Source organism: Schistocerca serialis, chromosome 8 (genome assembly GCF_023864345.2).
Source record: "Schistocerca serialis cubense isolate TAMUIC-IGC-003099 chromosome 8, iqSchSeri2.2, whole genome shotgun sequence".
In the NCBI taxonomy this organism is placed as follows: Eukaryota; Metazoa; Arthropoda; class Insecta; order Orthoptera; family Acrididae; genus Schistocerca; species Schistocerca serialis.
Genome location: NC_064645.1, coordinates 316,499,256 through 316,520,657, shown reverse-complemented (window position 1 = coordinate 316,520,657; position 21,402 = coordinate 316,499,256). Strand labels below are relative to the sequence as shown.

General features: G+C 40.8%; 1 protein-coding gene across 1 annotated transcript in view; it reads right to left on the bottom strand.

The window, feature by feature from the left end:
- LOC126416194 (tetratricopeptide repeat protein 12-like) overlaps positions 1-21,402 on the bottom strand; it is a 125,571-nt gene that overhangs the window by 80,983 nt on the left and 23,186 nt on the right. Inside the window, exon 2 of the mRNA XM_050083782.1 lies at positions 17,689-17,874. Coding sequence (XP_049939739.1) covers positions 17,689-17,874 — 186 coding nt within the window. The remainder of the gene's footprint in view (positions 1-17,688; positions 17,875-21,402) is intronic.

The window sequence follows — 21,402 nt, the reverse complement described above, 5'->3', positions numbered from 1 at the left end:
ATTCATAAAACTCTGAACAATAACAGAAATAAAACTCCCATGACTCCACACGTAACAAGACAAAAGAATCACACAGAACATGCAACATAAGTGACACGCAGAACAACTGGCGTGAGCAGTAAAAACTAAAAGAATATAGTGAGAGTGAGTCAGTGCTGCCCCACGTGCATGTAGCCACGAGTTGCCGATAGTTGGCACAGCAGAGATCATGTGGTTTGCATAATTCCTACAGGTGGCCTCTAACGGCTAGCCCATGCTGATACAGTTGGCAGTTAATTTAAGTACACATGCATAGTGACACTACTCTTGGCACACACACACTCACACGCATTAGTAGCAGGATACAGCACACCTCTCCCTTGTGCAAAGAGGGTGCCTGGGTCATAGAGGAGACACTGGCAGCCTGACGAGAGACGTATCCATTGGATATGGAGTGGTGGCAGCAGTTGCCAACGGTGGGGGCAGGACGATGTGCCGGCAAGCGTCGGAGTGTAGGACCAAAATGTGCAGAGATGCGCGCATGCCTGAGGCCAATGGGCCCATGTGGCACCCGATGACTGCACCAGGAAGGAGGGTTCCGCCACCCTCTCTGCATCATCATCAGTGGGCAGGTCCCAGTGTAGAGGAGATAGCACTGGATCTACTGGCAATGATGGCGAGGGCACTGGTGGAGGTGGTCTGACTGGAAAAGTGGGCTGCGGGAATGGACACAAGGCTGGAGACGGACCAGCGGCCAGCACTGGGAAGCTGGAACCCCAGGGTGACAACACACAGTGCACACCACAGAAGGTGCAGGAGCCTGCGTGGCTGCCAGCTGTGAAGCATCTCAGCTGGGCTCTTCTCCCCCATGGGCGTGAAGCAATGGGTGCTCATAAAACAGAGAAGGGTGTCATCCGGCAAAGAATACTCAACGAACTTTTTCGTTCCGAATTTGCACGTATGCACTAGTTGTTCCGCCTCACCATCTGATTGAGGATGGAATGGTGAAGCTGCAACATGATAAATGCCATAACAGGAACAAAACATTGAAAGGTGGAAGCAAACTGGGGCCCATTATTAGAAACTAAGGTACAAGGCAGCCCTTCAATAGAAAAAACTTCGAAAGTGTAAGAATTGTGACCTCAGTCAACATCAATGCACACTGGAGAATGTAAGAAAATCAGGAAAACAACCAAGAGCCAATAGGAATTCAAGAAGGGACTGCCAAGTCTACGCGAATGCGTTCCCATGGCTGGTGTGGAGTAGGCCAAGGAGACAGAGATGCTCTGGGAACTTAAGACATGACAAAATGGACAATTTTGACATTAATCCCTGGCAAAAAACGTGTCTTCTAGCTAACACTTTAGTGCACAATGGCCATAGTGGACAAGGCATTAGAACCTCATGCCATAACACTGTGGGATTGTCTACTAAGGGAGAAAGATCTTCCATGGACAACAGCAAAACGTGTCAAAAACAGAGGGGCAATACCATCGGGAAAAATAGTTGTACAGGGGGCCCAAAACCTGACCCGGAAGTTTATCTGGCCAGCCTTGTTGAACAAACCAAACTACCTGGTGGAGAACCAGGTCAGCGGCAATGGTAGCTGCTATGCACGAGCTCGTAATTGGAAAACCCTCAACCATGGCCTGCGTTTCACTATCAAGATGGAAGCAAAGCAAATTCTTCATGATCAAAGTTGGGATCAGGACCCAAAGGAAAGTGGGAAAAGCTGTTCACATTGGCATGGTTTTTGTAATTGTAGCGCGACAAGAACAGCACCCAGCATTATAGTCAGTGCGCTGCCTTGTCAGGCAAGGAAGTCTGAGGGTTAAACAAGGAACCAGGGGTTTATGATCAGTAGTGAAGTGAAACTTAGAGCCATACAAAAAAACATGAAATTTCTGGAGAGCATATACTATAGCAAAAGCCTCTTTTTCCATCTGAGAGTAATGCTGCTGGGCTGGAGTGAGAGATTTAGAGGCAAAAGCAACATGTCGTTCAGAGCCATCAGCATATCAATGCAATAGGACGACGCTGAGCATACTCTGAAGCTTCAGTCACCAGAACTATATGCTGGTCCAGAGAGAATGAAGGTATACAAGGAGCTGAGAGTAGTTTGGATTTCAACATTTGAAAAGCACATTTGCAAATCAGGCTCCAGTAAAAAGGCATATTCTTGTGTAGCAAGACATGCAACATGTGGGTCAGCATGGCTGTCCTGGTGGGAATTTACAGTAGTTGGCTATCTTCCCTAGGAAGGCCTGAAGCTCCTTCATGGACGAGTGGTGAGGCATAGACATAACAGAGGAGGTGTGGTCTGCTAGAGGACAATCATCATGCCGCTAGACCTCAAACCCAAAATAAACAACAGAAGGTTGAAAAAAACTGAGATTTTGTGAGGTGACACCATAAGCCTGCGGACTGTAAGATAGAAAACAAAGTAGGCAAATTTTTCAAGTTATCAGTGGGGAAGGAGCCCATGACAATGATATCATCCAGTTAATTAATGCAATCCGGCACAGGCATAGTCAATTGCTCTACACATCATTGGAAAATATCAGGGGTACTAGCCACACTAAAAGGAAGATGCAAATATTGACAGAGACCAAAAGGAGTATTCAAAATGAGAACTTGCTGAGACTGTTCGTCCACAGGAACCTGCAGATAAGCCTCAGACACGTCAATTTTAGATAAGTACTGGCCACCTGATATTTTGCCAACAGCTCCTCCTGGTGTGGGAGAGGATATCTATCCATGATCAATTGCACATTGACAGTAGTACCGAAGTTGCCACAGAGGTGAAGTTTCCCTGATGGTTTCCATAGTACAATTAGTGGAGATGACCATTCACTAGCCATAACAGATTGTGTGGTGTCACAAGGCTTAGACCTGTCCCACCCCTCATTAAATCGACCAAGACTTATACGAATAATTGTAAGAACAGTTATTATTATTATGTTCTTTAAGTTTGTTTTTGGGTTTTCAGAAATACTGTGGGAAGAAAGTTTATTTATGTTGCAGATAACATGGAAGACATTGCCCAACGATCACCACGAAAGTACGATGTAGCGGCAAGTGGGCAAGGAATAAAACGAATGGTGCAAACTACCATGAGCCATGGAAGAGCCTGGGCCGTGAGGGCATCGAGCTTCCTAGGTCGTTGTTGGGCAATGTCAAAGGAAGAGATATTCTGCTTTCTCTTTGTAAACAGATCGATCGAGTCTTGAAAGGTTCATGTAAAACGTATAGGCGGGTGAAACATTAGGTGGGACCCGATGCCTGTAATACTTCCACAGTTATTAAAAAGTTGTTAAATGGCAAAACCAATAGTTCATCATTTATATAGATAAAAAGTAGTAAAGATATAGGAAAGGAAGAGTTGCAGCGTCAGAACGAAAAGTGATACATCGCTCAGCAACGAAGAAGGATGTAAACAGTGGACGTTACGTGGTGAAAACAAATCAACTGATAAAATAGTAAGTCTGTAATTAAGCATAAGCTGTGTAACACTGCAATTGCACCAACCCTAGAGATTGCAGTCTGCCTAATTCTGCTTTCACTTGATCTTTCAGGGTGACATAAATAGGATGTGAACAATAAAAATGAGGGCGAGCCATAGATTTCAAAGAAACATGAGCAGAAAAATTCAGCACACGACCGCAGCACCTGTGACAACCTGTAGTCAGAGCACTTTGTGAAAAACACTCAACTTGATAAAAAATTTGGGAGACGTCACAAGCACTGGAGACACAGTTTACATCCTTGTCTATATCCTGAGCAACCTTCAGTGAATGACACACTGAAGTGATGTGGCTTTTCTTCTGGCAATCATTACAAGTATCCCAGCATTTAGGCCATGCTGGATGTTGGACAAAACAGGATAAGATAGAAACAGAGAACAATGATGCTGGTACTTCAGCCTAGATCTTCTCAGTGCTGAGCCTGCATGTTTACCACTGCCTCCACATGTTAACAAGACAAAAGAATCATACAGGAGATGTGACATAAGTGACACAAAGAGCAACTGATGTGAGCAGTACAAACTAAAAGAACATAGTGAGAGTGAGTCAGTGCTGCTCTGCATGTTTAAAGATGTGAGTCGTCAGTAGGTGGTGCAGAGGAGACTATGTCAAGTGCACGCTTCCTACAGGTGGACTCTAGTGTCTAGCCCATGCTGATACAGTTGGCAGTTGATTTAAATACATACACTTGGTGATACTACACTCAGTGCACTCAGATTCACACACACTAGCAGCAGAATACAGCACAAACAATCATTCTTCCCATGCTCCACATACGAATGGAACAGGAAGAAGCCCTAATAACTGATACAATGGGACGTACCCTCTGCCATGCACTTCATGGTGGTTTGCAGAGTATAGACATAGATGTAGATGTTGATTTAGATTCAGAATCTATCTGTAACATTATTAAACAAGAAACAAATAAAAATAGTGACCTAAACAGAACTGAACCCCAGAAAATAGTTCTGGGAGAAATTGTGACACTTTCAAACCAATATCTACAAAATTCACTGATTAACCCCCCACCCCCAGTGGTTACAAACACTAAACCCAGCAATAAACAACCAAATACAGATGCATTACATTTGCTTGGACAGACACTGCATGTATCACCAACAGCCATTAATTTCAAAAAATATCACCCATGCACATTACAAAATTCATCAGGCCACTAAAAACTACTAAACTTGTAATCAGTCAGTGACTCAGAGGATAATTCTTCGCAAACTTAAATGTTGTGTCATATCTACCATCTTCAGAACTGGGAAAAAGTAAACCACCTCTGAATACCGACCTATGTAACTTCTTCCAATATTTTTCAAAAATGTTTGAGAAAGTAGCCTACAATAGAGTACTGACTCATTTAACTGAGTAAAACTTGTTAACTGCCTCATAGTTCAGCATTTTTGAAGGATTATCCACAAAGAGAGCCATACAGGACTTCACAAATGAAGCCCTTGAAGAGCTATTCAAAAATTATTATCCTGTTGGTGCAGTTTGTTGCCTAGATGAAGCCTCACTGACAGCCCATCACAGGCATGAAACTAACATCTGAAGGGGGACTGTAACAAGTGAGCTCTCACGAGGATTAGTATTTTGTCCAGCCTTGTTCTTAAACCACATAAATGAACTTACAATTACTTTAAAGGGTGGTTCTAAAGCTTCACTGTTTGATGATGATACAAGTATACTAATCAAGGGTCCAAACTCAACCTTATGAGACACAGCTCAGGTGGAAGCTGAACATGCCTACAAGCAGTTCACAACAAACAGCTGAAGTCTTAAGCCGAACTAAGATTTAAATAGTTACAGCAAAAAACACAAAAATAATTTCCCTGCAAACTTTGTCTCCTTGTGTACTCTGGTGGGAAGACAGTCAACAAGCTCCTCTCTCCCATAAAGCAATAAATTGGAAACCCAATTTATAAAACCTCATTAGCTATTTGCCTTACGAATTATCTGAATACCTAGAGTCAAGGACTGCAAAGTTCTGTTAGCAGCAGTTTGTTATAAAGCTGTATGACAAGCAGTAAGAACTCAGTCAGTACTTACAATGTAAATAGTACCATTGTAATCACATAAATATTATGTTAGCAACAGCAGATAAACAGCAGCTCTATAGTACAATTGAGCAGGCAGCAGCTTTTTTCAGCATAGGAAATTTCTTTCTAATTTAATAGAATAAATTTAGATGGAATATGCATTACTAGTGTCAAGCAGTATAATAAAGTTCCTTGTTAATACAGTATACAGATAAAGTTTCTATGACTTCCTAGTTGTTTGGTACTTTATGCTTTGGCTATTTTCACATTCCTGAAGGTTCTCCTTCTTTATGGAATCTGCAGAAGACAATGAAGCAATAAATTAACAAATGAACAAATTTCAGAGTACAATGCTGGCATACACTAACACTGAAGTGGGCTATGGTGAGTGGTTTATGTGGTATGCTGTTAGAAACCTTACGACAGTTAGTTCACAGCTCAAGATCAAAATGTTCCATTTGACCAAAAAGATATGTAATGATAATCAAATTCATTATTGTAATAAAACATGTATTAACAATCAAGCCAGGGAAAAAGGTACACATACTTTCTGTTTCATAGAAAAATGGGATATTAGGAATACCATTTATTGTGCACCAAGAGAAGGCAACTTTCATGTTGTGTTAACATGATTTGTGGAGATTGTCAGCCTTAAAGAGTTGGTTAAAAATATTGAAGTTATATTTTTAAAGAGCAAAAAGACTGTTACATACTGAGCTCTCAGCTAGAGCCTTCTGAAGGAAAACCCCCACATGTTTACTCAAGCCGGCACATATCATGCACACATTACCACTATCTCTGGCCACTCTTATCAAACTAGCAATCAGCAATCTGGAGTAGGGTAGGGAAGGGGGAGGGATGGTAGGGCATGGCATGGGTGGTGAAGTGAACAGCACTGTCTGACAAGAGCGTGCTGGGACTACAATGCAGCAGGACAAGGCTGCCAGATGCTGCTTGAGACTGTGGGAGACGGGAGCTGGGATTGGGGGAGGGGCAGGAGCAAGAAGAAAAGGAGAAGAGCAGAGAGAGAAAAAGACTGGAGGGTGCACTGGCAGAGAGCAGCAAACAGTGAGGGTGAGGGGACGTATTGGGAGTAGGTCATAGGACAGAGAGGGCCAAACTGTTGGGTGGAACGTGTGCGTACAGTAGGTTATTGCAGGTTGAGGCTGGGATAATTTCAGAGTGGAGAATGTATTTTAAGGATAACTCCCATCTGCACAGTTCAGAAAATATGGTGGTGGAGAAGAGGATTCAGATGGCCCGGGTTGTGAAGCAGTCACTGAAATCAAGCATGTTAGATTCAGCTGCATATTGTGTAACAAGGTGGTCCACTTTGCCCTTGGCCACAGTTTGGGGTTGCCAATTAATTCCAGTGGACAGTTAGTTGCTAGTCATACCAACATAAAAACCTGTGCAATGACTGCAGGAGAACTGGTATATGACATGCACAGCTTTTTGTATTGGTACAACTACCAACCAGCTGACCACCAGGATGAATGGCCACCATCAAATTGTGGCCAAGAGCAAAGTGAACAATCCTGTGGCATAACATGCAGCTGAACATAACATATTTGACTTAAACAACTGGTTCACAACTTGGGCCATCTGAATCCTCTCCTCCACCACCAGCTTTTCTGAACTCAACAGATGGGAGTTATCCTCATAACAGAGCCTCCTCTCCAGAAATTACTCCAGCCTCAACCTGCAATAACCTACTGTCCCCACACACTCCACCCAACAGTTTCCACCCCCACTGTCCTATCATCTTCTCCCAATTAATGCCTCCCCACCCTCATTGTTTGCCGCAGTCTATCAACCCATCCTCTCCATTTCCATTCCCCGTTCCCCCCTCTTCCCCCACAGCTTCTCGATGCTGCATCTGGCAGCCTTATCCACCTGCTGCCTTCTAATCCCTGCGTGCTCTGTCACACAGTACTCTTCTCCTCCTCCCCCCCTCCACCCCCTCCCATATCCCGATATCCATCCCCCTTCCCTGCCGCACTTCAGATTGCTGCCCGTATTGAGCTGCAGACAGGCATAATGGTATTAGCAAGATAGCAGTCCTGAGATTCCAAAACTTTTGAGAATGTTTATATTTTAAGCATTATGTCTAAATATTTTTGTAATTTCACATTTGCTATTGTGATTTTTCATTTATTTTATGCTATGCTAATTAGCAACACCAATATTTAAACTTTTTTAAAATCATTATCGAATAATGTTTGAGTTAGTTGAATCAAAGTTTAAAAATAATGCGCATAATTTTTTGCGATCCTATGCACTCAGGCATCATTTAAGTTTTTGAATTATGATAATCAGAGTAATGTAACTATGATAGAAACTGATTCATAGATTCTAAAACTGCTACTTCCCATCAAATCACAGGGAATTTTGAAATTTATTCCAGGGGGCTTAAATTTCCCATCAAAACTAGAAGTAGATATTTCACTAATAAATATCCTCCCCCCCCCCCCCCCCCCACACACACACAAAGACAAAATCCCTGTAACATTAACTACAGTGTTGGGGTATCTATAAGGCAAGGGTGATTAGATATTTAAAAGACTGAAGTGTCTTTCGTGTTATCTTCACTCGTAATCAGCAGAGAGTATTTATACTCTATGGACCAACTGCACCAAAATCGGTTACAAAGTAAGATAACCAAGAGTACCATGGTCAAGCTTAAAGCTTAACTGTGATTAAGTTGTCTCTACACTGCAACAACATTAAATGCCTTTTCAGACTGTTTTCGTAATATGGAGACTGCACTATGGAGAGCAAGAAAAGGACACACAATTTCTCTAAAATTGAACCTGAAATCCTTTAAGAACTGGTTGGCAGTAATGAGACAATATGAGAGTGCAAAAAAAATATGGTAGTACTGTTGTTTTTTGTGGATTACACCTTATTCCCACAGATAAAATGGGGAATCTCCTTTCCCAAAAACCACACTCTCTCTCTACACTGTTCATTGTTCGAATGTGAGACATGTTGTATTAGTGTTATGCTTCCCTCTGTGGATTTGAAAGTGGTGTCAATATGTATAGTCCACATGCGAAGCCATTATTCCCTTGTAAGTGGCTTACTGGTATTTTCCCATTTTCAAACTGGGCTCTGCAAGTGTAGTTATGAAATACTGTACTGTCGTGCACAGAGCCAAGCCACTGAGCCACATTATTAAATAGTGATCACTGACAGTTTGGCAGTAAATATTATTTTCTATTGTGGAAAAGTTCCGTATTATGTTTGCCAGGAGGCTGAATCTTCATGTGAGGGCAATCTAGTGTAGCACTGACTCCAAGAAATCCAGCCAGTATGCTGAAATCATCCACTGTGGGTTGTAACACTGCTTATTTAATGCACCAGTTGCATATTCCCTTAATGTCAATAGAATCTGTTCATGGGTGAGACACCTTTATTTCATCATCATCATCATTTAAGACTGATTATGCCTTTCAGCGTTCAGTCTGAAGCATAGCCCCCCTTATAAAATTCCTCCATGATCCCCTATTCAGTGCTAACATTGGTGCCTCTTCTGATGTTAAACCTATTACTTCAAAATCATTCTTAACCGAATCCAGGTACCTTCTCCTTGGTCTGCCCCGACTCCTCCTACCCTCTGCTGCTGAACCCATGGGTCTCTTGGGTAACCTTGCTTCTCCCATGTGTGTAACATGACCCCACCATCTAAGCCTGTTTGCCCTGACTGCTACATCTATAGAGTTCATTCCCAGTTTTTCTTTGATTTCCTCATTGTGGACACCCTCCTGCCATTGTTCCAATCTACCAGTACCTGCAATCATCCTAGCTACTTTCATATCCGTAACCTCAACCTTGTTGATAAGGTAATCTGAATCCACCTAGCTTTTGCTCCCATACAACAAAGTTGGTCGAAAGATTGCACGGTGCACAGATAACTTAGTCTTGGTACTGACTTCCTTCTTGCAGAAGAGAGTAGATGGTAGCTGAGCGCTCACTGCATTAGCTTTGCTACACCTCGCTTCCAGTTCTTTCACTATGTTGCCATCCTGTGAGAATATGCATCCTAAGTACTTGAAACTGTCCACCTGTTCCAACTTTGTTCCTTCTATTTGGCACTCAACCGGTTTATATTTCTTTCCCACTGACATTACTTTCGTTTTGGAGATGCTGATCTTCATACCATAGTCCTTACATTTCTGATCTAGCTCTGAAATATTACTTTGCAAACTTTCAATCGAATTTATTTTGATAAATAAAAAAGTCCAACCTATCATAGATTTGACCTGATACCCACCACGCTATTTCTTTTGAAAAATGGATTCTTCATAATCTTTGAAAGGATTTCTGCTTTCCACAAGTGCACCAACACAGTTGTGATGATTATCTACATGGTCAACATGTAACGTTTCTTCATCCTCTATGCCATCTAAAACATCAAAATGCACCCCCATGTTATGTATTTACTTTATTTTAGTTGCAATCAATTCAAGATAGTCGACCCTCCAACCCCACTAAACTTTGACCATGACAACACCCCCAATTAATTTTAATTGAGGTTGGTGCCACTGAATTTTGCGTTGACCAGGGTTTAATGCCAACTTGACTGCAGTTAATTTTTGATCAATGTTGGTGCAGTTGGCCCTATGAGAATAAGGTGAGATTGAGGTCAAATGAGAGTTTACTAGTTGTAGATTCTGAGGGTTATCTGCCGCAACAGGTTTTTAATTGTGATGAGATGGGTCTATTCTGGAAAAAGATGTCGAAGCGTACCTCTTATAACAGCAGTGGAGAATGAATTGCCTGGTCACAAGCCAATGAAAGACCATCTCAAACAGCTATTTTGTGCCAATTCAAGTGGTGATTTGAAAACTAAACAGCTGTTCATTTATCATTCAGGAACTCCATGAGCCTTAAAGAAGTCCAGATGAGCAGTTAAATGTGATGTGGAGGTCCAACAACAAGGCTTGGGTGATACATGATCATTTTTGTGATAGGATCAATGAAATGTTTGGTCCTTCAGTGAAAAAATATTTGCTGAGATGAATCTGCCACTCCATGTCTTGCACGTTATGCACAACATTCGTGCCGATTCTCCAGGCCTACAAGACCACCTCCTCGAAGAATTTCAGTTCATCAAAATCCAATTTCTGCCTCCCAACACCACTCTGTTATTCCAGTCTATGGACCAAAAGATTATTTCTAACTTTAAGAAGCTATACACTAAGGTACTCTTTGACCATTGCTTTGAGTTGACATGAACTACCAATCTCACTCTCAGAGAGTTTTGGAAATATCACTTGTACATTGTTGCCTCCATCAAGATGACCAGAAAGGCATGGGAAGGCATTACCAAGAGAACTCTCACTTCTGCCTGGAAGAAGCTTTGGTCTGAGTGTGTTGTGGAATGTGACTCTGAAGCATTTGAGTCAGTGCCAGTGAAGCCTATAGTCAACGGGATTGTATCTTTGAACGAGAGCATGGACCAGAAGTGGACAACAATGATATCAATGAGCCTGTAAAAGATCACAGCCAAGAAATGACCACCGAAGAGCTTATGGAGTTGCAGTTTGCTTCACAGCAGGAAGTTGTGGGGAGGAGTTCTCCAGAGGTGGAGGAGGAGGAGGTGGAGGAGGTAACTGCAAAGTAGCAACCTTCTGGCACAATAAGAGAAATGCTGAAAGTATGGGAGTCAGTTGCACCATACACTGAAAATCATCACCCTAATACAGCAGTGGCTATGCACACTACAAATTTATTTGTTGACGATCCTGTCTTGCATTTTCATCAAGTGTTGAAGCATCAGCAGAAACAAATGCCTATAGATAGCTTCCTAGTAAAAAAGAATTAGTTATGTATTGTGAATAATACAGTACATAATATTGTATGTATACCTTTCTTTGAATGAATGGCATGAATAAGATAAAACTTTTAGTACTTTTTCTGCATCGAATGCATTATCGTATTTTACATATTTTATATGGGATAAATTGTTGCGCTTAACAAGAGTTTCGCATTATGAGTAAGATTCTGGAACGAATTATGCTCCTTACGCGAGGTTCGGCTATATATAGATAGACCATCTCTAGGTTTTAATGAGTGAGTTTGTGAGCATCAAAATATGTAAGACAAATGACCATTACTTTTCACTGCATTGACTTAGAAACTTAATTTTTTTGCCCCACCAAGGGACTGCAGACTGTAGTATTTGATAAAATTTAAACTTTGTGCCTCAAGCTGTTCCTGAGAACAAGTAGTCTTAACAGACAGACAGGCAGAGAGATGGACAGCAATAGATACTATATGGATTCCGTTTTTACCGATTCAGGTATGGAACCCTAAAAACAGCTTTTTTACACAACAGATTCCTATAAAATTAATTAAATTATGAAATATGAGGAAATATTGTTGGTTCTGCTGCATTTATATCAATTGCAAGTTTTTGATGTGTTGTTGTAGTCTTCAGTCCTGAGACTGGTATGATGCAGCTCTCCATGCTACTCTATCCTGTGCAAGCTTCTTCATCTCCCAGTACCTACTGCAGCCTACATCCTTCTGAATCTGCTTAGTGTATTCATCTCTTGGTCTCCCTTTACGATTTTTACCCTCCACGCTGCCCTCCAGTACCAAATTGGTGATCCCTTGATGCCTCAGAACATGTCCTACCAACCGATCCATTCTTCTAGTCAAGTTGTGCCACAAACTCCTCTTCTCCCCAATTCTATTCAATACCTCATCATTAGTTATGTGATCTACCCATCTAATCTTCAGCATTCTTCTGTAGCACCACATTTCGAAAGCTTCTATTCTCTTCTTGTCCAAACTATTTATTGTCCATGTTTCATTTCTATTCATGGTTACACTCCATACAAATACTTTCAGAAACGACTTCCTGGCACTTAAATCAATACTCGATGTTAATAAATTTCTCTTCTTCAGAAACGCTTTCCTTGCTATTGCCAGTCTACATTTTATACCCTCTCTACTTTGACCATCATCAGTTATTTTGCTCCCCAAATAGCAAAACACCTTTACTACTTTAAGTGTCTCATTTCCTAATCTAATTCCCTCAGCATCACCCGATTTCATTCCACTATATTCCATTCTCCTCGTTTTGCTTTTGTTGATGTTCATCTTATACCCTCCTTTCAAGACACTGTCAATTCTGTTCAACTGCTCTTCCAAGTCCTTTGCTGTCTCTGACAGAATTACAATGTCACCAGCAAACCTCAAAGTTTTTATTTCTTCTCCATGGATTTTAATACCTTCTCTGAACTTTTCTTTTGTTTCCTTTACTGCTTGTTCAATACACAGATTGAATAGAATCGGGGAGAGGCTACAACCCTGTCTCACTCCCTTCCCAACCACTGCCTCCCTTTCATGTCCTTGACTCTTATAACTGCCATCTGGTTCCTGTGCAAATTGTAAAGAGCCTTTCGCTCCCTGTATTTTACCCCTGCCACCTTCAGAATTTGAAAGAGAGTATTCCAGTCAACATTGTCAAAAGCTTTCTCTAGAAACATAGGTTTGCCTTTCCTTAATCTTTCTTCTAAGATAAGTCGTAGGGCCAGTATTGCCTCACGTGTTCCAACATTTCTAAGGAATCCAAACTGATCTTCCCCGAGGTCGGCTTCTACCAGTTTTTTCATTCGTCTGTAAAGAATTAGCGTTAGTATTTTGCAGCTGTGACTTATTAAACTGATAGTTCGGTAATTTTCACATCTGTGAACACCTGCTTTCTTTGGGATTGGAATTACTATATTCTTCTTGAAGTCTGAGGGAATTTCACCAGTCTCATACATCTTGCTCACCAAGTTTTGTCAGGACTGGCTCTCCCAAGGCTGTCAGTACTTCTAATGGAATGTTGTCTACTCCCGGGGCCTTGTTTAGACTTAGGTCTTTCAGTGCTCTGTCAAACTCTTCACGCAGTATCATGTCTCCCATTTCCTCTTCATCTATCTCCTCTTCCAATCCCATAACATTGTCCTCAAGAACATCGCCCCTGTATAGACCCTCTATATATTCCTTCCACCTTTCTGCTTTCCCTTCTTTACTTATAACTGGGTTTCCATCTGAGCTCTTGATATTCATGCAAGTGGTTCTCTTTTCTCCAAAGGTCTCTTTAAGTTTCCTGTAGGCAGTATCTATCTTACCGCTCGTGAGATAAGCCTCTACATCCTTACATTTGTCCTCTAGCCATCCCTGCTTAGCCATTTTGCACTTACTGTCGAGATATAATTTACAAAATAAATTATTAATTATTTTCTTATATTTAAGTAAAAATTTGTAAGTTGCACCATCTGTAAGTTAAGCACCCAAAAGGGGAGGAGAAAATGAAATGGGTTGAGAGGGTATATGATGTTATTTCAGTGATTACAAAATGAAGTCAAATTTACAAAGAACTTATCAGTATGATCCCATTTACCAGTATGACACTGCAACCCCTCTGGCCCAGGTGAATGCACTGTTTCAGTTGGGAAGGGTGTTTTACAGCAGTTGTATCCCATCCTATTCCTATCCCAAGGTAAGCTGGCCCACCACTGTTAACAGGTCCTTGATGTTCTGGACACTATCAATTGGACAGAAGTGAAATCCGACATGGTCCCTCACATCTTTTATTAGGGACAAATCTGGGAATCTCGCCAGTCACAGGAATACCTCAACATCATGCAGACAGTTCATAGAAACATGATGCCATGTATCAACAAGCATTGTCCTGTTGAAAAATGGCACCACAATGCTGTCATGTGAGAGGTAACGCATGATGATGCAGCATGTCCATGATGTACCATTGTGCAATTAGAGCTTCTTCAGTCACTACCAGCTGTGACCTCAAGTGAAGCCTAAAGGGCTCCGGACATCATGATGCACTGAGTAACACTGCTGTGCATTTCCAAAACATATCACACTAGCCAACAATGATCATCTGGGATAGTGCGGAATCACAATTCAATGCTGAACACAATGTCATTCATTAGCAGTCCATGCTTCCTAATCACACCACTCCAAAGAGAGTTGTTTGTGTTGTGATGTTAATAGTGGCCTACGCATGTCACAGTAATTCCCTGGTCCTGCTGCTGCTAGTCTATGACCAATGGTACAGGATGACACAAAGAGATTCAGGTAGTCACTTTTTATGCCATGTAATGTATTTGTAAACATTCATCCATATGCAACATACATTCAATGTCAAAACTGTAGCAGAATGAAAAATCATTTGTTATCATATAAATGTAATATTATGTAAAATTTCAAAAATACGAGTAATTATTTATAAATATCTCAGTTGGTGCTGTCAGTACAAAACATTACTAAGTCAGTAACCTTGTCAAGGTACATATGAGTATGAGTCAGTAAATAGCACAATCAGTCAGTAAAATGTGTGTATGCACAGTCATCAATACCATTCATTAAAATCAATACATTACTAAGTCAGTAACCTTGTCAAGGTACATATGAGTATGAGTCAGTAAATAGCACAATCAGTCAGTAAAATGTGTGTATGCACAGTCATCAATACCATTCATTAAAATCAATAAATAAAGATATTAATATAATAGAGGGAAACGTTCCATGTGGGAAAAATATATCTAAAAACAAAGATGATGTGACTTACCAAACGAAAGTGCTGGCAGGTCGATAGACACACAAACAATCACAAACATACACACAAAATTCAAGCTTTCGCAACAAACTGTTGCCTCATCAGGAAAGAGGGAAGGAAAGAGAAAGACGAAAGGATGTGGGTTTTAAGGGAGAGGGGAAGGAGTCATTCCAACCCCGGGTGCGGAAAGACTTACCTTAGGTAAGTATGACTTACCTTAGGTAAGTCTTTCCGCTCCCGGGATTGGAATGACTCCTTACCCTCTCCCTTAAAACCCACATCCTTTCGTCTTTCCCTTTCCTTCCCTCTTTCCTGATGAGGCAACAGTTTGTTGCGAAAGCTTGAATTTTGTGTGTATGTTTGTGTTTGTTTGTGTGTCTATCGACCTGCCAGCGCTTTCGTTTGGTAAGTCACATCATCTTTGTTTTTTATATATAATAAATAAAGATATATTTTTTTAACTTCTTGGAACACACAACCCAGCTAATTGAAAGTACTTGCAGCACAGCGGAACCCTGAAGAGAGAGAAACACCACAGTACAAACTTTTACAATAAAAAAGGTTTGCCACATCTCAACAAAGAGATAAGTAAAAGCTAATGTCTGCTTTTCATTCTCACATAAATTCTCGTTAAGTGTATAAATATTTCTTTTTAACAGAAAACAATTCACTAATTTAATTTATGTTCTTGAACCAAAGGTGAAGTTGGAAGTCACACTCCATCAGATGTCTTAGCAGTAACACAGATCAATGATTTATTTTCAATTTCAGTGTTCCCAGAGCTATTATGTCTTCCAAGTGAAACATGGGCATGTCCAAACCTAAGGAGCTCACTTGCAATGGCATCTGAGAGCAACTTTTATCCTGTAGTGTGCCACCCAAAAAACTGAGTTTTATGGAGACATGTTTGTCATCCTCAACAAGAAAAGTATTAGCTGTGGCAACAGTACTTGGCAGGAAAAGGGTCCGAAAATCTTGTCTGTAAACCTATTAACAGTCAAAGAACCATTTCATACAACATGGAGGTATGTATGTCTGCTGTGCTGATTTCTGACCATACCATCAGATTATCATCATGATTTTGGAATGTTTTGCACAAACATTTGGGGTCATTTTATGTTCAATACTATGTCAAATATCAACAAGGCAGTTATTATTATTATTATTATTATTATTATTATTATTACAGTCATGAACAGCCTGAGACTTAATGTCCTATTACTAACATAATCAAGATTTGCCTCAGAAGAAAACAGTCTGTAAACAAAATTTGGTTGACCAATATTTTATTTGCCTTCCTTACCATATTCACATAAAACACAGATGATAATACCCACAGCAATCTCTAAAACTAATTTCCCTAGAAACATAATGAAGTGTCACTTCTATAAAATACATGCCATTGAATAATTCCATTACAATATAGTTTGTAATTACAGTTTATGGAGCAACCAGATTATATTCTGAACACATTTACTCCCTCTATTACAAATAAAACCTGTGAAAGCCATTATATTATGCCACTAGAAAATAAGTTTCTGTGGAAACTAGTTCTTGAGAATATGATGTAAAGACAGAGTATTCCACCTGAAATGTCACAAATGCCTTGGATATTGACATGTCACTTTCATCTCCCTATAGTGCAAATTCTTGTCCCCAATCCATATTATTTTCCAAACTGTTGTTGAAGGCTTAAATGTACAGTAAATATCAATTTATATTATCCTCCAAAGCTACTTATTATATAAATCTTATCTGTATGTCTTGTGGAATCGTGAAAAATATACTGTGCCTGACAGGTTGACATTTCAGTATTGAGTGGGGATTTCTCTGAACAGTAACTGTTTATTCTGAAGGTAATGGCAATGCTTCAAAAGTTCAAACCAACTAACCTACATATTTCTTTACATTTATACTCCATTTTCAACTGTAGGTACTGTATTATTATCACTATTATCCCTTCTATTCCCTAGCAGATAGAGTGGCAGAAAAACAATTCTGTGGCCACTTCTATATGAGCCTAAATTACACTTATTTTACCCTCACAGTCACAATTAAGGCATCAGAGTATCAATACTTCAGGATTTCGTATGGCATTACAACATGCCTTTTCTCCATATGTACTGGTGCTAACAGTTTCCCAAAACCTTATCATTTGGCTAAGGAGATGGCTCTTTATGAATAATCTATCATCTCAATGAAGTAGTGGTCCTGTCTGAAAACCTCAACTACCACTCTCAATAATGCTCACTAAATCTGAACCTATGCTACTATTTTGAAAACCTTATTGTGGGCATAACTCTAACTTATGAAATGCAGCTAATTAAGCAAGAAGTAAGTGTAAGAATGTAGGTTCCTGGCAGATTAAAATTGAGTACTGGACTCGAACTTGAACTCAGAACTTAGCTGCTAAGATGTTTTCACTCTGCTCCAGGGTAAGAGATGCATCCTGGAAGCTTAACAATGTTTTCTTCTGTTGTGTAAACAATTCACACATAAAAATCTTCAGAGCTAGTAATAACCTATATATTGGTTATGTAGTCATGAGTTTTCTTACCTGCACTCATGGTTTCACCATCACTGCCATTTATATGACTCTTGTTCACAACTGTCTTATCCAGTTTTGTGAAAATGCCATCTTCGTCAAATTCTTTTTCATCAGACCGGAGATAAAGATCTGCTTTCCGTATAGCTCTTTCATGATCTTGAGAATTTTTTGAGGCTAATCCTTTCACAATGTCCCCTAAAACAATAAAGAATGGTGATAGGTACAATGGAACACTAGTAATCTGGATGGTAAACCACAAATATCTTAGGGACACACTAATAATCCAAAGCCATAGCAGAAAATAACCATGAAAAAACAGCACACAACTTATAGCAGTATGAGACCTAGGTTTTACCCTGGAACATATAAAATAGAATGGTATCTCAAAAACTTTATGATAACACAACTGCTTAGAAGTAGAAGGTAAAACAGAATGAGAACATAGCCGTGAGTAAGAAATGAAGGGATGCTGCTGGCAGAATTTTGTAAAGAGTGCAATTTAATCACTGCAACCACTTCATTTAAGAAACATGAAGGAAGACTGTATAAAATCCTCTGGGGATTCAAGCTTCTTAAACTCATTATAGGTCAACAAGCTTTTAACTGAGTGCACCTAGGCCATTGTCAAGTGGTAACTGACTGCTGCATGGTTGCTGACCTTGTATAGTTGTGACACTGGCTGTGACTCTACTAAGAGTTCAGTCCACTGCCATATCTACATCTACATCCATACTCTGTAAACCACTGTGAAGAGATAGCTGAGGGTACCTTCCATTGTAGCAGTTATTAGGGTTTCTTCCTATTCCAGTTACATTTTCAACACAGGAGGAATAACTACTTAAATGCCTCTGTATATGCTGTAAATAGTCTAATTTGGTCTTTGCAATCCCTGAAGGAGCAATACATAGGGGGTTTAGTACATTGCTAGATTCATCATTTAAAGCTGTTTCTTGGAATTTGAAATGGCTGCCAGTACAGTTTATCAGCATCTTTGTGACAGTCTCCCATGAGTCAAACACACCTGTGACCATTCACACTATTTTTTTCTGTATATGCTCATTATCCCCTACTAGTGCTATTTGGTATTGGTCCCACACATTTGAGCAACATGAAAGACAGGACACTTAGTGATTTGTAAACTGTCTCCTTTGTAGACTAACTGCATTTTCCCAGTATTCTGCCAATGAAGTGAAGTCTGCCACCTGCCTCTCCTATGACTGAGCCTATGTGAACAGTCCATTTCATATCCCTACAAAGTGTTAAACCCAGGTATTTGTATGAATTAACCCCTTCCAACTGTGATTCGCTGATATTATAATCATAGGGTACTACATTTTTTTGTTTCGTGAAGTGCACAATTTTACATGTCTGAACATTTAAAGCAAGTTGCACATCTTCATACCACTTTGAAATCTTAACAAGGTCTGACTGAATACTTATGCAGATTCTTGAAACAGTGCTTCATTCCAGATAACAGCTTCATCTGTAAAGTCTGAGGATTCTACTAATATAGCCTATGAGGTCATTAATGAACAGCATAGGTCCCAACACTTTCCGTAGGACACACCTGAAGTTAATTCTACAGCTGTCATGACTCTCCATTCAAGATAACATGTTGCACCCCTTTACCACGAAATCTTCAATTCAGCCACAGATTTCACTTGATACCCTACATGATTGTGCTTTAGATAATAAGCATACATGAGGTGTTGAGTCAAATGCTTGTCAGAAATCAAGAAATCCTGCATCCACCTGACTGCCTTGCTCTTTAGTTTCCAGGATGTCATATGAGAAAAACACAAGCTGGATATCACAACTAATATTTTCAGAATCCGTGCTAGTTAGCATGGAGGATGTCATTCTGTTTGAGATACTTAATTATGTTTGAGCTCAGAATGTTCTAAGATTCTACAGCACATAGATGTCAAGTATATTACATGATAGTTTTGTGGATCATTCTTGTTACCCTTATCACAGATGAGCGTGGTCTGTATTTTCTTCCAAATACTTGGCACTATTGTAATGTTTCACAAACACAACATCAGAATTCCCACCCACCAACTTTATTCCACTTCCATATGAAGGAAAGACTAAGACACTGAATGACATAGTAATCAGTACAAACACATGCAACCAAGAGTACATTAAAGCACAGTCTAACAATGAAGTATACATGCGCTCATTGTATAGGGTTACAACACTCCTTCCTCCTTAGGGAAAATTGTTCACCACGTATATGTCATGTCCATATCTGGGCAGGCACTCAGTGACAGATGCAGCCGAGAACACATTGGTGGTGGTGGTGGTGGTGGTGGTGGCGGCTGCAGCGGTGACAGCTGCTGCAGAGATGGAGGCAGCCCGATGCTAACCACTCTGCCCAGTGGTGCCAGCAACCAGAACAAAGCAAGTGCAGGAGCCATAAGGTGTGTGGACTGTGCCATAGGGGGGGGGGGGGGGGGGGTGGCAGCACAGATGGTGTAGGCAGGCATTGGGGTGGCGGAGTTTCCGGCATACGGTAGGTCATGTGTGGACAGAAAGAAGAGATCATACTGTCGTGACACTAAGCCATCAAAGGTGTGCACAATGCATAGGTGGTGGTCCCAGCAGTGATGTATAACTGCTGGTATCCACTTAGGGCCCTTGCCAAATCAACAGTCCCAGATGGCGAAGTCCGGAGAGAACTGCTGCTAGGCAGACACCAGCAGGTGGCTGGGTGTCGGCCAGAGTAGATGAAGCAGTGAATGGGGACGGCAGCCTTGAAGCAGCTCTGTCTGGCTATTGTTGCCAGCTGGAGTGAATTTATATGAGCTCAAGAACCTATTGACGGCTTTCTTGGGAGAAGATTGAGACATATTTTTTCATCTAACTTTTGAACGGACAGACCAGCCACACCGCCTTACCAATGGACTGAGGATGAAATGGAGGGGCCGTAACATTCTGGATGCCACTCTTTATACAAAAATTTTGAAAATCCTGAGACAAAATTGTGGGCCATTGTCTGTCACAAATGTATGCAGCAATCCTTCAATTGAAAAAGTCTTTGCAAGGGCTGTGACAATAGCTGTCATGGATGTGGACAGACAGTGAAACACATAAGGAAATTTTGAGAAAGTGTCAACTATTATAGACCAAAAGCAGTTAAGAAAGGGGCCCATAAAATCAGCATGAATATACCCTCAGTGGCATTGGGAGCGGGAGGGGGGGGAGACAGACCAGTCAGACCAGTAGTGCTGCTCGATGGGAGGCACACTGTGGGCAGGCTGGCACAATACACATGGTCATTGTCAATACCCAGCTAAAATATGTGGTGGCAGGCCAGCAATTTTATACAAGAAACACCCCAATGGTCCTGGAGGAGATAGCACATGACATCCCGCCACAGTGCGGATGGACTCACAACCCTGGTCACCGACTCTTCGGTAGCCAACAGTAACTCACTATCAAGAACAGGTAAGCAGAGGTGGAGAGCATAATAATTAGAATAATTATGGGAGGGAACTGACATTTGGCCTGGTGGTTTATTCAACTAGCCACAGTGGACATAATGAACAATCTGATGTAAGACAGGATCGGCCATGACAGCCGTCAAAATCCAAAACTGGTAATGGGAAAATGATTCAAGGTTCAACATCTAAATGGAAACACGACATTTTATCCTGATCAGATGCTGGATCAGGGCTAATCAGCAACCAAGAAAGAGCTCCACATTAGCTTGTTGTCCTG